Source organism: Falco punctatus (assembly GCF_963210335.1).
Source record: "Falco punctatus genome assembly, chromosome: 2".
Classification (NCBI taxonomy): Eukaryota; Metazoa; Chordata; class Aves; order Falconiformes; family Falconidae; genus Falco; species Falco punctatus.
Genome location: NC_137581.1, coordinates 74,841,642 through 74,859,500, shown reverse-complemented (window position 1 = coordinate 74,859,500; position 17,859 = coordinate 74,841,642). Strand labels below are relative to the sequence as shown.

The 17,859-nt window shown below is 40.8% G+C and overlaps 1 protein-coding gene across 3 annotated transcripts in view; it reads right to left on the bottom strand.

The window, feature by feature from the left end:
- EVA1C (eva-1 homolog C) overlaps positions 1-17,859 on the bottom strand; it is a 50,588-nt gene that overhangs the window by 20,388 nt on the left and 12,341 nt on the right. Inside the window, exons 1-3 of one of the 3 annotated variants that reach the window (XM_080374730.1) lie at positions 8,063-17,209; positions 4,621-4,817; positions 1,079-1,202 (exon numbers count right to left, since the gene is read on the bottom strand). The exons of 1 other annotated variant lie outside the window; for it this stretch is intronic. In XM_080374730.1, coding sequence (XP_080230856.1) covers positions 1,079-1,202; positions 4,621-4,692 — 196 coding nt within the window. In that variant the 5' untranslated portion in view covers positions 4,693-4,817; positions 8,063-17,209. Of the gene's footprint in view, positions 1-1,078; positions 1,203-4,620; positions 4,818-8,062; positions 17,210-17,859 lie in introns of those variants that run through there. One more of the 3 variants, XM_080374729.1, reaches the window with a different exon arrangement.

Sequence of the window (17,859 nt, the reverse complement as noted above, 5' to 3'; positions counted from 1 at the left end):
ATCATTAAATTTTTTTAGAATTTAATTTTAAATTTCTGGTATTTTTTTCTCCTGATGATTGGCCCACTAAATCTCCTTGGGAGTTCTTGTGTCAGTGCTTTGCCAAAGGTAACATCTGCCTACTCCATTCCGTATCTCTGCTCTTGACTTCAATACTCTGCATAAATTGGCCTTCCAGCTTGCTTGCCACCCCTGTTCCTATTCCACCAATTATGTCTATCTTAATGGTCTGATTAAAGACAATCCCTTTTGTGCTTTCTCCTTTAGTTGTGGGATGGTATTTCTGAGTTGGCTGCGGAACCTAACCATAAATCATCACTCAACTATTTTCTTTGGGACCCATTTCAGCCACACTGGGGATTAGCTGCCAAAAAAAGCTGAGCCCCCGGGCTACCAGGGCTTGTTCTCATATACAATAGCAACAAGAAAAACAATTAAAAAAACCAATAAATGAAACTTCATGATGATTGACTTAATCTTTCTTAGACTTTTCTCACATTTACAAAGTGCATTCTCTTTGAGGCAGGATTTGTCCCTTTACATATCAACATCAATTACCTGCATGGAACACAGGTGACTCTACAATGAGATTCTGTAACAAAGTTAGCCATGCATATGTATCTTCCAGCCACTATTCTATAAATAGCAGGTAGTAACAGAGAATCTTTGAAAGCTTTGGTCCCACCTCCTCGAGCATTTTTGCCTATTTCTTATTATAGTATCTTCTTCATCAGTTGGATCCTTAGCCCAAGCATCTGTTTTTGCTGTTCAGCTCTGTCTTTCTAATATGACATTATCATTGCCATCTCTTTAAAAATATTTTCCAAAACATTTTTCCTTTCTAGTCTGATGTCTGACATCTGACTGCCAAACTACACTGCTCATTAAATTGGCAGCAAGCATATTGAGGTTGCGAACACAATGGAGAGCTAAGGTAAAGTAGAAAAAAACAATTTGCTATTAATGTGAGTCTCAAAACTTCACATGGATTTATGCAAAACCTTGTGCAATTGCATTTTAACCAAAACAAACAACAAAACACAAACAAAACCACATTTGCCTGATGTGGATTACTTACTAGGTTTGCATTTAAAGGAGACAAGGAGGAATTTAGTGGTCCCTGGACACAGATCAGGTCCAAAAACCCGACTATTGACAAGGAGTTGGCAGGATCTCAGGTTTTGGCATTCATCCAGTACTTTCTAGAACAACGGGCAAAAAGGATAGGCTTGAAAACAAGGTATGAAGCTAAACAGCAATGAGAACACTTAGTTGTACTTTGTTCTATACAGGAGAGAAATCATTCCTTCACAACTTTTTGGCTATAAACATGTAAGAAACATTTGTATCATTGGATTTAGGCCACATATCTACTGGACTCTGAGTCACGGCCAAGTTTATGGGAACACATTAATCACAGCGATGCCCATGGCAACTTAGGATGTTACCAATCTGCTATTGCTTGTCACTCTTCCCTCTGCCCCTAGCAGGTCTGCCAGATTTCACTGTGTGCCACCACAGCCTCTGTGGTGCTTGGGACTCTGCAGAGCCCAGAGCAAGTGGGAACACGCTCAGCCCCCAGTCTCTTCACTGCTGAGCCTGAGGCTCTCACACATTCCTGATAGCATTTATGGGAGTGCAAGGTCCAGGTGAAGCATGGCAACTCAAAAAGATCTTTTTAACCATTTCATCTTGATCTACTTAAGTTTACCTGATCATGCTCTGTAATATCTTCACTTGAAGTCCTAACTAATGACTTGGCGTGCTGAGTGATACTTAAGCACAACTCTAGCTTTAAACCATATGAAGGACCTTATGTGAGGGGCACTTCTTGCTTGCAGTTACACACATTATCAGATATTTACTTGACTTGCCACTTGAACAAATTTCCGAATTGCTTTGATTGGATAGCAGAGATGTGCCTGTCTATCCTAAGCCTGCTTGTATATTATTTTTTTTAATGCTCTTCTAAGGCTGTATCTACCCCAGTTTTTTTGGCCCAGCAATATACCATGGTTCTTACTGTGCTGTTTCACTACGAGTGGCAACAGAGAAGGACTATAAAAAGGTCAGCAGCATTATATGCACAGGGTCATGTGGGCCCACTCCAAGTCCAGCAAAAGAACCGAGTACTCCTAGTGCTCACATTAGTGTTCCCACTTCATCAGTGGTTTTGGAGCTGTAGTGATAGAAAATAGGAAGACATTGCCCAAGATGAGTCTCAGTCTAGTTTTTAAAATAGTCAGAAGCCAAAGCGCCTAAAAAAAACCAGTTTAAATGCAGCAGTGTACTCAGGAAATTCTTATTCACCTTCAAAGGCTGCTTTAGAGAGGGCTTTCTATCCACCATTTTCAGGTAGTCTGTGGTGTTGTGCCCAGGATTATTGATGTTTAAAATCACAGCAGGCTGCGATAAGGAAGGTGTTGTCCCTAGGTCACCCCACTCTTAACAGGAGTAACTGTAAGATACCATTCTCTGATAGTTTTAGGTACTCCCACAAAATCTATGGGAACTTTTGCCTTGCTTCTCACCAGAAGGGGTCTCAGTCATACCAAGAGGCCAAATCACAAATTCACCACTGTGATAGCAGAAGCTGCATTCTTGTTTCCAGACTGAGAGAGTTGGCAGTGGCTGAATCTCTCCTGTCATCCCTGGAAGCCATCCCTCCCAAGCAGAAATGATACAGATTGGCAGAGCATTGCAGTGTTCCTATAACAATCTTGTCTTTTTGTTCTTGTTGGTAGAAGAGGACTTGCATCCAACACTTTTTGACCATTAAGTGCACTCTAAAGAGTTTAAAAAGGAAGGAAGAGCATAGCAGACTTAATTTTATCAGTCAATTCATCTCTTACAGAGCTGCAAGTCAAACAAATAGCTCCTCCGTAATTGGGATGGTTCTGGAACAGGCCAATGAAATAGAGTTATGTCCTTAGTAAGTGGAGATAGCTGTCCCCTATTGAGTCACCTTCTGTTTGCACCTGAGCTGAATCATCTCCTGTGCATCTGTTTGTGTTTTCTCCCACTTACTGCAAATAGCAGTTGCATTTCCTATCAGGTTGCTGTGCAAAAACATATAACCACAAAAGTAAATAATAATACTCATAATGAGCTAGCACTGGGCTGTTAATACCTTGAGACAGATTTAACTTTGCAGTAATCCTTTTAATAAGAGGTCACTGTAAAAAATGCCTGTTATGCTTCCTCCTGGCTGCAGGGTAGCATCATGCCCAATTATGCAGACTGCAGATGCGGTTCCAAAGGGAAGGGGAGGAGGGATGAGATCACTGGTGCTCTTTTCTAAGAAATCAGTTTACAGGATGTATCTCTTCTCCTTGACAGAAAGGAAACTCCCTGAGATGCAGAGCATTTTGTGTATCTCATGTTCGTGGCCTTGTCAAAATGCTTTCATGCCTTTGATCAGTGACAGTGCCTGAATGATGATTATATTATCCCATGCTGTGTTTATTATATTCCAGGGTGAAACTGCCCATGGAGACCTCACAAGGGTACTCACAAGCCCAAAATAGTCATTGGTGTCACTTTGCTGTAGTCAGTAAAATGACATCAAGGATGCATCTGGCCTAGTGGTTTTGGTGGAGAAATGTACTTTCACATGGCCCCCAGGTCATGTCTGGAATGTCTTCAGAAGTTGCAGTACAACACGGGCAAGCCACAGTTATAAAACTGCCTTAATACTGTTTCTGGATAGAGGATATTACTGCTGGACTACTCCGTAAAACTCTTCAATTCACTAGTGGTGGGAACAGACATTCCCTGTTGTCAAGAAGCAATGCGTTGGCTGCAAGCACAAACGCTGCAACCTTCATCAAAGCTTCTAGGGCATTTACAATACCTTCACCAACAGAATGTGTTCAGATTCCACTGACCACTCATTTTTGCAACGATATACTGAATTTGGCCTAACACTGGGCATTTTCACTATGATGAAACAAGCCGTTGACAGCAGCGTAAGTCAGACCTTCTAAGACTTGTTTAAAAAGTCTTCACAGCAGAAAGTAATAATTCATGAAGTATAAATCATTTAAAGCTATATTTAAGTGGGCTCAGCAAACAAACTGTAGATATTACTGATACAAAGCACATATTTGCAGAAACGCAGATATCTGCAGGAGTGCTTAGGATCTGCTGTTTAGCTGTCATGGTGCCTTTTCAGTGAGTGAAGATAGTCACGGAACAAGCCAAATGTCAGCCAGAATGCCATCTTATTCAGTGGATTTGTAACACAGCTCTTTCCAATGTTTGCATCCTCTCCTGGGAACACAGAAGGCTTGTGTGATGGATTAAGACTGGTCTGCTCAGTCACGACCTGCCCTTGATTAGAAGGGAATTGATTATTGTAGGGAACTTTGAGCCTTGCTTTGGAAACCCCATTCTCATCAAAACAGAAGGCAACCTACAAAGCTTTTACAACCCTATGGTAATACCCTGCTGGCCAAACAAATTGTTTCAGCTGTAATACTTTTGATAGTAAACAGACACAGACACAATTTAATTTCATTCAATGTTGTGGACACTTGCCATTTTCACACAGCATAGCTCACCACATGGAAACTGTCAAAAACATTCTTGTGCATTAAGAACCTTTACAACGTGCGATACCTGCAAAGAAGTGGGTGCCACACAGTTTACGGGTTCTGCCATCTTGGTTTCAGGCTCCTGAGTACTACACATGTGGTAGTCTTGCCCATAAAATGCTGACTGAACACTTATAGTTGAATGCCGAGGACAGTGCAGACTCAAATGTTCCCCATCGCAGGCATAGGCAGTATGATTTTGCAGAAGTTTGGTTAGGTAACCTAGAAAATATTCAGCTCTGTTACAACTAGTACAGGAAATGACAAGCTTGTTAGATAATAAGAAAACCACAATCAGTCTCTGGAAAGGGCATTGTAGTCAAGGTTATACGCATGGCCTGCTGCCATACTGCATGGTTCTGTGAATGGGTGAACCTTTATGTGCTAGTAATGCTCAGGTCTGGAAAACAAGAGGTCGCGTGGCAGTGAGTCAGAGCCCTACTAGCACTCCAGCAGCGGCACTATGTCGGAGATGTCATTTCACAGACAATAAACAGGCTCAGGCCCCTGCCAGTCCTGGTTGCTAACAATCCCAGGGTGTGTTTGTAGGAGTCGGAAAGGCTATTACTCAGTTTTGCGGGCCAGATTCTTGCATTCCAGCTGGCTAAGGTACTCCTTACACCTTGTCTTACAGTGATGCTTTGTACTTCAGGGCTCCTTGGCAGTTGTGTTCCACAAAGGTGATAATAAAAGTGATTCCCTCTGCATCACCAAATCAGATGCTAGGATAACAGAGGAAAGGTGGTCCATAAGTGCTGGACACCATGGGTGCAGGACAGAAACTCAGGAGTAAGATGCATAAAAATCTATATTTGCTGAAGAGTTTGGCAGTGCTACCAGGAGAGGGAGAGGTAGGATCTGTATGCAGCTGTCCACCTGTACCATCTGTTTGCATCTTCTAATAAGTAAGTCCATGATCAGCAGAACTAATGACAGCTGGTTTTCTAATTTGTATTTCATCGTGTATTGTCTCTTAAGCCAAGATTTCTGTTATCACCACAAATATTTATAAACTGAATCTCCTACTGCCCTGCTCTCTGTTCTGCAGAATACTTTAATGGAAACATGCAGTCTGTTACCTTCGGCCATTACAAATCACCCATTGTGATGGGAAACTATTAGCACTAATTTAATTCAAAGATTTTCCTCACCTATGCTCACAAAGCTTTGATATCTCTACCACTCTGTCACACTTGACTGAAATTTATCTTTAAGCAGAAAAGATTTGTGGGTGACGGGGAAGAGGAGGCCTTAGGGACAGGACAGATAAAGGATACAAAACACCATTCCACAAATGAAGCAATATCCTTCCTTATCCCTCATCCACGAACACATGGAAATTAGACCCAAACCCACTTTTTTCCCCATGAGTTTTATGACAACCCGATATACTACAGTCACAGCAAATCTGTAATTCTTCACTACTAGCCAAACTTTTTATTAATGTGCATGCAATAACTATATTTGAAGTTTCCTTTCTTATACATGCATTAAATTCTGTATAATTCTCTCTAAAATAAATTCCCAACTTCTAGAACTTCATACACATTCATGACAAAAAAACCCAAACAAAATTCTCCAAACACAACATATTAAGTAATGAGAAAGCACTACGAGCTTCCACTGATTTGAAAAAAAGATTTGTAGAAGTTTTAAAACAGAGACCATGATTACATATGTATCTTTTTGATTTCAAAAATTATCTATCTTAGGCTCTTTTCCAAATGTATAATTGATCTAATTAAAGACAAAACCTAGTATCTTCTCCTCAGAAGCTTTACTTACTCCAGTGTGGTGACAGCAATATTACTACTGTTAATTATAATAGAAAAAAAAAACCCACCCAAACCATGTTTTCTTGTTTTGGTGGCTGAATCAGAACAAGAATGACATGGGCTTTGCATCATTAAAACAAAAATCAGTTTTCTCAAAGAAAATATTGAAAAAGAGTTTGCTCGTGCTATTTAATTTTCACACTTTAAGCCTTTTTTGAACGTTTCACCAAAGACAAACAATTTTTAAAAAGGTTTTAAAATAGAAATTTAAGTATTCCAAGTAATTGATATGAAAACGAAATTTTTCTACTCTCTGACATCCTTTCCAGCTCCAGCTGCGCAACTGGCTAGGAAAATTCAGCTCCCTCACCAGTTACTATGTCTAGAGAAAGGAGAAGCCTGCTCCACTGTCGTCTACTGTTCTTCATCTAGAGCCCAAGAGAGGACAGGAGTCAGCTAAGATGCCTTCCAGGGCAGCAAAGGTGTAGGTGAGTTCTTCACCTCATTGAACTCAGTCTGAGGCACTAAAATCAGGACACAGAGAATTTCATGCCCCATATTTGCAGTCTAGATCTCAAGGAAACCAGCCCAGCAAAAATCCCCACGGCTTCTCACAGGTTAAAAAACCCCAACCAAATCCATCCCCTACATTTTCTGTGTAATTGAGACCACAAATAATTGAGCTTTCCTGCCAGAGCCACTCCTCTGTCAGCCTGCTCCTGAAAGGTGCTGAGTATTGCCCAGAAAATGGGCCGAATGCCCAATTGCACCCAAGCGACTTTGCTATGGCCTGATACGGTAAAGGGGCCTCCAGAGACATTTACTGCCGCTGAATTCCTTTGACATCGCCATCATAGCATAAAGGACCACAGTGTAAAAGAGTATTCAGCCCAACATGAGTTGTGGGCACTCAACACCTTGAAAGATTTAGCCCGATATTTGTAATCATTTCAGTTCTTCAGGTTTTAAGTTACCTGGAGCCAAGACTGCTGTATACAAAACAGCCCAGTATTCCCTAAAGAATATCAGCTATGTTGTGATTTGGATGAGTTCCCTGGCATCTTAACTGCTACTTTGATCCTACAAATTCCTAATCCAGTATCTAAGCACCTTTCTCCAACAATTGCAACTATTCAATCCTTTAAAAAAAATGCCTTTATAAAAAAATTGCTCTGATTCTGTATAAGCAATATGGTTCACTTGTAAAAATGGCATTAGACAGACTGGGACTGGTGAAAACAAGACATCATGCTCTTCGGCCTTCTACGTGGCATTTAAACTGACTCTGCTGTTACTAAAATCTTTGTGTATTTGCACACAATAAAGGATAAAAATAGTAATGGAAATTGGCTGAAACCTAATGTTCTCTGATAAGAGAAGTGGTGACGTACTAGCATCTAAATTGTTTGTCTCACATGGCAGATCACAGAAACCTGCATTTTTTATTACTATACACACAGACTACATAGACACAGGTGGAGCCGTCAGCCCTTTGCGAAGAGCAGTGCCGACTGGGCAGCTCACACGCAGAGAAAGAATTCCCACTCGAAAAATCATCATTTTCTCTTGCTCTTCCCTGAAAAATTCCAGGTTTTTTCCTCTCCTCATGCCAGCCCTCTTCACGTACCAGGGTGCTGCCTGCCCTGTGTTCAGCAAGCGAATGAAGTTTTCTCAGTAGCTGCTGCCTCTCACCTCAGTCCTGGAGTGGTGCTTGCACAAGAGGCAGCAATTTCCAGTTGATTTCTCTCCTTTCATGGGCAGCGTGGCCTTGTAGTCACCCTGGTAGAAAGCTCCATCTTGAGACCACAAGTATCCCTGTATCATTTACCAAACTCTGTACAGAAGCACACTTCCCTCGAGGCAGAAAATTTAGCAAAACGACAATGTAAGGTTAGGGGAAAAATATGTTCTTATCTCTACAATTAATAACAGCCATGATTATCAGGAGAGAGGGCATTGTAACAGTTGAATGGGTCTGTCACTGTTTCTGAGGCATGCTTCCTTTTCTGCATTTCTCTCAAATGGTGCAATTAAATCAGGTCATCCAAAATAGACAGCAGGGTTGTGTCACCACCCAAATCAGGCAGCAAGACTGTGTCACTTTCAGGCACCAGCCCAGCACATCGGCTGGGCTACAGGCACTTCAGGGAACTATTTGTTGTTCAGAATGTCTCAGCTTGTATTTGTTTAATTAATCATTATGTTAGTTGCAAATACTGAGAAAACGTTTTCTTTTTCAAATATCTAATATGGGATCTAGAGGCTGTGCCTGGACTACAACATACCTCTACATTCTGGTCCCCTGCATGCTAGGGAAGTACTCACTAGCTCCTCTCCAGCCAGCACACGAGGAGATTCTCTTCCCCTGGAAAGCAGGGCACAGGGAGGGCTGGAGCACCACCACGGCTCACCCCAGCATGGATGGAGTGAGGTCATGGCTGTGTGTGCACCTGAACTGCGAAACAAGGTGACTTGTGAGTTATGGGATTTCTTACCCTAACCAAACAGAATCTTAAGCAGTCCCTATAAAAATCTTTAGATGACATAATGTTTAAACCTAATGTTGGGGGCTTTCTCTTTGTTTTCTGGGTTACTGGGTGATGGAGGGAGAGGTGGTGTTATCTACAGCAGTCACTTTTTCAAGCGTTATTCTGCAATGAATAAGACTTTAGATTTCCTCTTTTTTCAAAAATATTAAATCTCACTCTTCTTTAAAACAATAATAAACTTCATTAAAAAAAGGTCAGCTACTGTGGGAATTGTCAAAACTAGAAAACTTAGCAATACTGCAGTGTCCCAATAACATCTCTATGCCTCTGTGTGAAAGCCCCACTAGAAGTTTTCCCATTTATCCAAGACACACATTCATAAGCAATGTATGTGGTGCTCTGCATACAAAATCATGTACAAGGCCTTAGAGACTGGCTCAGAAGTTAAGCCTGAATCATACAGCAACAAACAAATACCATTGATGTGAAGGCCAGAAGGTATCATCCCACCCAACTGTCTGCATAACCCAGACTACTCGCTCATTGTAACTTTCTAGTGAGATTCAAAACACCAATGCAGAATCCAAGCGTAATCCTTTCTTCCAGAATTAGCCAAATTAGTCACAGCATCCACTGTGTTGACAAAGAAATTCAACTAAAAAAACATAGTACCATAAAACCACACAAAACACTGAGGCTAAGCAGCTGAGCAAAGCTTTAAGCCTTACTGATCAATTCTTGTTGCAAAGTAGGACTGATAAACTAGAATTACAATGACAGACAAAAAACCCCCAGTGGCCTAAGAGAGCAAAGGTTGTAAATAGATACCTCTGTGTGTGAAACAGATCTCTTAAAAGGTTATGGTTTTTATATGCAACATTGGCTCCTGGCATTACTGCTTTAAATAGCAGCAATAAAGGTAGTAATGAACTTGAAGGTATGAAAATCCAGAAAGAATTATTTTTTTCCTCTTAAGAACACTGAAAAACTGGGAACTTAGAAAGTTTCAGTTTGAACAAATATGACTACCAAAAGCTTGGAAGCAGTCAGCCAAGAGTTGTGCTACGTCTCCCACATACAGCCCAAGACAGTACAGGGTACTCATATTTGCTGGACTCATTCCTTATGGCAGAGGATGCTAACTCAAGGGCTTAAGGCCCTTTTGCAGTTGTCAGCATTGGAGTAAAAAAAGGAATGTGTATATTCTGTCCAGCCTCACCGCACTGGCATGAACGTCACCATATAGAAGCATCAAAGAGAACTGCACTTCAAGCTATGAGTCTAATGGCTAGCACTTATTAAATGCAGTCTCAGTGTTGACTGATGTAATGTCTTTTTGGTAAGAAAGCAGCTTTGCAATGTAATATTTTTAGAGCCTGAAGCTCAGTAGCACACAGCCTACAAGGATTCTCAGAATTGGGCCTTCATATACAGATTTAGTAATATTAGTTCCTGTGCATCGTTCAATCTAGCTTAATTAGCACAGCAATTTGCTAGCTTATTTTAAAGACATACAAATCCATTTTAGACCAAAATAGATTGAAATAGCACATATATTGTTGTGGGAGTCCCAGAAGGCTAATTCATTCGGTAAATCTACATCAGCTCCCACAGTTTTATGAAGAGTTGTGCCAACAGTCATTAAAAATACACAAGCAAGATTGGAAAGTCTGAAGGAAGAGATCTTATGCGGTGATAACAGAATTGTTGATAAACTCTAACTCTACTACAAACACCATTAGAAGCATCAATTCAATATTTACTGGTATTTAGGATCCAGCTGCAGTACTTCTCCAGCAATATTTTCTCCATTGGTTTGTGAAGGAAGCATTGAAGAGAAATTAACCCCTGAGTTTCCTCCCCCATCTCCCCTGACATACTCTCCACTGGTCTTTAGAGGCAGCTACACCACAGACTACACTGCTCAGGGTAACTGCGTAATCACTGCTCTCAGAGCTGAGCTTGTGCGTGTGGATATGACAGTGCCTATTTAGCTCCGTTCACAGAAGCCTCTCATAATTCTCTTTAGTCTCCTACCTTGGTTGCCTGCACGTTCTTGCTGTGGCAGCTCTTTTTGGAATCAGTAATAGTGACAGAGGGTAAAACATTAACCAGGAAAGACAATGTTTCTGAAATTCACACCACTATGTTTCTTGCCCCATCATTTTATTCTTTTTCATCCCAGTGCCTTGTAAGCATACAGTTTGAGTCACTCTAGCCAGACTTGGTCTTACAGGCTTTTATCAGTAAGAAATACCCTTAGGCAGAAGTAGTTTATTCTATTCAGTGTTCAGGAATGAGCGTAACAGCTTCACTCAGGAGATACACATAAAAATCTGTATTTTCTTAAAATATGCTTTCTTGCATAGTCACTAATTGACTTAACTACCCTCCATTGCTTGGTTTTTCCAGCGTGCCTTTTTCCACTATTCCCCCAACACTCATACTCTTTACAAGTGACTGCTATCCTCCTAACTTCATCCTTTCACTTGTACTGCTGAAGGTGGCATGAAAAGCTGGTTTGCCATACAAGGAAAATAATTTTTGTATAATCACTGTATGTTTTATATTATCTAAACATTTTTGATGTGGGGTAGATGTTCACTTGGAAAAACTAGCAGTAATCTATTAGTGACCATTAAAAAAAAACACCTTTCAATTTCTAAAAGAAATAAAGATCCTACAAGTTTCCCAAAACTGAAGCCTGAGCTGACAGGTCAACATAAGAACTGTCACTTCCAACTCAATCTAATTGACTAATGCTAAAAAGTCAACTGGCTGCTGAAGAGACAGCATACTTACACTGGAAGCTAATCAGCCTGCTGCTAATGGAGCAATTTGTTTTCACTGCCTTCACAGATGAAGGATTAAGCTTTCAATAAGAAAATACTTAGGTTAAAAGTGAAAATGCTTTTGGGATTGTATGGCAATCAAAGCAGGCATCAGTGATGAAGACACCAGTCAGGTTTTCCATGAACTGCTCTATCAACATGGCCGCTTTCCCAAGGAAATTGTCTTGTTTAATTTTTTCCCCTCATTGTCATAGATCCTCATGGATCATAACATGGATCATTACCATCCTACTGACCCTAACTCTCACTGCTAAATCTGAGGGTCAGATTAAGCAAGAGCTTGTTTCCGCTTAAGCCAGAGAATGGACCAATGTGACCAGCAGATAATTCAACATAAAAACACATTCAGACTCCAGTACACAAACAGATTTTACTCAGGGAGCAGCAGCACATGCAAGAAGCCAAGCCATAAGCTCTTTTTAGAAAAACAAGACCAAGATATCATGAAGTAAGTACAGACCTCCTGTAACTTTTTGGTTATGCCAAATGGGCCCTGTTTCTCCAGGAACCACATAACCTCTTCATACCCATGCCACTCAGCTCAGAGTGCATGTGGTAGTTATGTGAATTAAATTTTTGCAGAGTGGAAAAATACATGAATCCCACACTTGCAAACCAGATGCCTATTCTCTCTCTCTCGTATCTTCCCACAGCTGTTCTCTGTTTCCTTCAGATCTACAGTTTCATATTACCTTGTGTTGTGTCCTAGGAGTGATGCTTATTTTCGCTGCATCCCAACGGCTTTCTGAGGAAATTGAAGAGATCCTCCGGCACTTTTTTTTTTGTCACTCACCTTCTCTTTTTATTTCCTTCTTCCCTTTTTGTGTCAGGAAGAGGCAAATTATTTCTGATCACCAAAGATTTTGGTCTGTAGTAAACTCCATGCTAGTCAGTTACACTTCTCTCAGCTATTCCATGAAGCCACAGGGATAAACATGTGTCCTGGGACTTAATATGGAACTATTACAGTAGAAAAGGAATATTTTCTCCTTCCTGTCCTAAAATGCTGACAAGAGGTACAACACTGTTAAGGGAGACTGATGGTCTTTTCTGCCCTTGCCAAAAAATCCTCTTTTGATTGGAGGCAGAGTAGCCTCTTCTACTGCCATTAACAAGTAACAAGAGAAAGGCTCAGCGGGTGGCAACTGCTTCTGGAGACAGAATGAGTGAATCATTATGCCTAAGAGACAGCAAAGTTATAATCTTCCCAGAGAACGCAAGCAGGAAAACCTCAGGCACTAGAGGAAAATATTTCTTTGAAAACTTGGATTTATGAACCTGAACATCCATACAAACTTGAGGCAGGGGGGGAGTACTGTTCATTGCCAGCTCTTTGGAAAACGAAATGCAGGTTTAACTTTGTAAACAGAACTCTGACTCAAACTCTTTTTGTATTCCCATCTATATTTTGACACTCAAAAAATCACATAAATTGGAGATCAGACAATTTGCCTACTGAATCACTAAGTCCATCCTCTGACAGCTCACTGATCTGCAATATTATGATGGCTTATAGCATGGCAAGTCCAAGCAGAAAAGAAAAAAACCCCACCTTACTCTCATAGCCTGATGATTTTCTTTACAACATTTCACTGTCCTCAGTTCAGTTTTTGCCTGAAGAAAAGTCCAAAATTCCAAAATTATTCTGAAAAATTAATTCTTGTCTTTCCATCCAAGAATAAATACAATGAAGAAAAATAAACAGATATTTGTGGGTTGAGACCCTCATCCAAAGCCCTGTGCAATCCTTGGGAATACTTCCAGTGACCATAGGCTTTCAATCAGGTCTTATTATGAGTGATGTTTTAAAATTAATTCTAAATTAAGAGCCAAACATCACTGGTATTTAATTTGTTGCCAGAAGCCACACAATAGACCTTTGAAACAAAACTCTTCAAATGCATAGAAATTCAGATGAAATGACTCACCAGTGCTGAACAAATAAGGCGCAACCACGCCTCCTTCTGCTCTTCAGCTCCCTTTAAGACACTATTTTCTCTGTGTTTAGTAATATATCAAAATATTTCCATTTTAATTGTAGATTATGGTTGGCAGATGACAGAATTCTGATAACTGGTGACCGGTCAGACAGTGCTTTCTCTGTCTGGGGACAATTCCATCAAAATCTGAGTATTTACTTGGAACAGGTCTGTGACCCCTTTCTCTAATAAAGCTGAGACTGTCTGGAAGATCTGTCTTACTAAGAAGGGTATCAGCAGCAGATGGAATAGGAAGGCAGGGGGGAGCTAATCCCTGCTATTTATTTTTAATAAAAATAACATATGATGTGTCAGGTGCCAGCAAACTGCACAGTGAGAACAAAGAGAGTTCCTGCCCCAAAGGTGTAAGAATCTCAAAGACAGACTCAAACATGTTCGTGTCTGAGCAGTGGAGCTCAGGAAGTCAGGTTTCCTATAGATCTGTGTCTCATCCCTGATTTTTACAACATCTGTTGTAGGGGTAGGAGCATCACACTATGCTTTAACTCACTTGAGGAGAGCTTTCGGAACAGCATCCTTTCTTGGGGATGCTAGCTGCTTATGCTTACAAAATGTGTAGGAACTTAATAGGACCAAAGCTTTTACTTCTCTAACAAGGATGATCAGTGGATTTAACAAAAAATATTCGGCAAAATCCAATTCTAAAATGGAATTTCGTAAGCTACACTTCCTCAAGAAGCAAGAACTGCAGACATAGGCCTGAAACAAAACCTTGGATCTCAGCACCATGATCTAAACTAAGATCTCATTTCCGACACACATCTCTTTGTTCCACAGAACAAATCCAGATCCAAACCCACTCCACTTTGAGAAACTTTAAACCAGACTTTGAGGTTTAACTCTCATATTATAGTGAAAAATGTTTCTAAAATAAAACATTTGTCTTTAAACAAAACAATCAAATTTTTCATTTGACTTTTACAAGGCAGTATCAAGAAGATGCATCATTGACAATCACTCCTTTTAGCACCTCTTTAAATATCCTGGTCAAAGGATAAGCTCCACTTGCCACGGTGAGTCAACAGAACCGACTCAAGAAAATTTATACAGGATTTTATCTGACCAACACAAAACCAACAAAAACCCCTCTGCATCATTGTGGTTGGTCACAATTGATCCTGCCACATTATTACAAACAAAGCATTTGCTTGAAGCATTTGTTTGCTTTCCTTTTGCCTGGGGGAATCTGGGATGGGCAAATGCCACAACTTAATGGAAACTTTTAATGCAGAAAGGCCACAGGATCAGATTATATTTCTTGGGTGAACTGGTTTGCTTTTTCATTAGATCCATTTGTTTTCTATTGTTGGGTCAGAAGATCAAGTCTATGGAATTAAAGTAATGCCTAGTTCTGTCTGAACTGTTCTGGAAAAAGAAAGAAAAGCTGACACCAGCAGACAAAGATTAAAATGTTCTACCTAAGCAGTGGCTGCTTTTTCTGTTCACATCCAGAAAGTCATTCTTCAGCCCAGTTATGCAATCACACAGTTACTTCATTTTTGATCTTCAGTTACAGCCACGTTTCTTGAAAGCTGCCCAGAAAACCTGGCTGGGACCAAGGTAAAGAAAGGGAGACTGACTGATGAAGTGAGCAAAGGAGGCCAGTTCAAGCAGAAAGCCTAAGCTCAAAGTAGCATGTAGAAAAGAAGAGGAAAAAAAAAAGAGGCATAAGAAAAGGTAAATGGGTGTTCCTCAGTGCTGCCAGAGAGAAGGAATTTGTTCCCAGACATGTAAGAAGTCAGTTCACTTTTGCACCAGATGGAATAAAAGTGGGAGACAGAACAGGTCTAAGACAGAGACCCAAGGGGAGAGCCGAGCCCTTTTCCCACTGCCACCAAAGAGGACAGGGGGATGAGATGAGGGACCGGTGACCCCTGCTATTGGGAAGGTATATGCTCCTGAGCAAATGCCACCATCTCCAGCAAAACCAACTCTCCCTCAGCAGCTCTGGTAGCAGTTTGGCTTTCTATAGCCCCACCAACCTATACAGTATAGGTATGCAAGTTAGGTATTACATACTAAGTTTGCTGGTTTTGCCAGCTCCTTATTTTGGCTATTTTGGGAACCAGTCCTTGAACATAGAGAAGCTGTGAGGAAATGGCTGTCATGCGGTCTTGATCTATTGAAAAATGTTTCTCTCTTCACTTCTGACAGTCTCCTGGGAGCCCAGATTATTTAGGATTTTGGCTCCCAGGGACTGGAGAAATAGCAAAATTCACAGCAGTCTTCAGTCTGCTGGACTGGGACCTGATCTGAAATGTGAAAGCTGCATGTGATCACAGAAAAACAATGTGAGGACAGAGCTTTGTCAAGTAGGAATGAAACTGTGGACATGACTAAATATTTTAGTGAAAAGGCGGATTTGATGTGTTTTGAAGACTAGGCATGAGGGGAAGAAAAGTCTCTAGCTGTAGGATCAAACGAATATGCATGAAGATCCAAGGAAAGAACTGTGGATTTACTATCTCTCTCTTCTTCCAAATCTTCAGCTTTCAGTTTCAAATTTGGACATAAATGCTTGGATTCCACTTTTAAAAATTAATCACATGGAGGACTGCAGATCTCAGAGCAAACCTCCACTTTCAAACACCGGTGCAATTAATGAATATGTTCTTTGATGCCACCAAACTGCTAAAGGAGAATAGATTATGCAGATCTTTAAGTATTGTTTATATCAAATTACTTTACCTCCATTATCTCCCGTTATTAAAAGGAGAAACTAATTTTGTTCACTGACACTGAGTCCTCCTCACAGAGTTTGATTTAGAACTGCTTCTGGAGTCTTGTTTCAGAACATTTTTCTCTCCAGAAAATACCAATTCGCATACCAGTTCTTAGAATGTTATTGTACAGTGAAGAAATGTCTCAAAAAAACCCACCAACAACCCAAAACAAAACCCACCAAACAAATATTTTTTGTCATAGTTAAAATTTGGACTGAAACCTATGAGAACAAGAACATGCAGCTCTATATTCTATAAGGACAAGACCAGTAACAAGATCACAATAGCAACTGACCTGCAATAACCAAATGAAGAGCTGGCCCAGCAATAACCAAAGAAATTTGCAGCCACAGCTGCCAACCTCTCTCTTACAAAAAGGAAGTATAAATGCTGTACTAGTTTCACTGCTTCTGTTCGGTTAAATGATCCATAAAAAATGACTAGAGTTTTTTAAATAGGGAAATAAATACAAGTCAAACATAAAAAAAAAAAATAATAACCCTTCACTATCCGCATACGCTGTTGTCTGCTCTCTCTTCCCATCTATCAAACAGATCCCAAGAGGGGTCATCTTTGTATTGTCACAAGCAAGCAGCTACGTCTTGTGATTAACGAACGGACTCCGGGCAGGTTAGAATTGCTAGCACCATTTAATACATACATAAAGCAAACAGCAAAGATTACACGTGCAGTTGCAATCTGACAGCAGTCTGGGCAATGATTATAGCAGCTGTCAGAATGGGCGGCAGGAACAACATGACACAGAGAGTTTGGGCTGCTGGAGACACACATCTGATGCTGGAAAGCGGAAAAGGCAATGACCCAAAAAAGCAGATGCCTGATAATCTGGGTATAAAAGCCTGAAATCTGTGAAAAGGAGAAGTTTTAGCAAATGGCCTTCCAGTTCTCTGTGCACTCCTAAATTCCCAGTGCCAGATCAAATCACGCAGAACACGCTCAAGGTGCAGAGCTCTGTTCCTTCTGCTATGACATGGGCTACACGCAGAAATCTATAACCTGCCGCCTGGAAGCTTTACCCTCAGAAGGGCAGGGTTAGACCTGATCCTTTCCAGAAGAGTGAAAGTGCAGGTAGTGGGTAAAGCAGGGGGAGCCAGCTCCCCACTCCTTATCCCTCAGGGTAATCCCCCAGGAGCTGCCTGCACCTTGGCAGCTGCAGGGCACTGCCCCTTTAAACGGGGCAGATTTGTTTTCGTGTAAATTCAACAGAGCTTATGAAAAATCAAGTCGCTGTTCCTGCCGAGGAAGGGAGCAAATAAGGAAATTCAGCAATGCTAGAAACTCAGCTTGAAGCTGCTGTCACGGAGCTGCTTGTAATTCTTTTAACAGGTATTAAACTGGCTGGGGATGGCACTGGAGGGTATCACCTTACGGCTGACAGCTCCTGGCCCACAGCACCTACTTTAG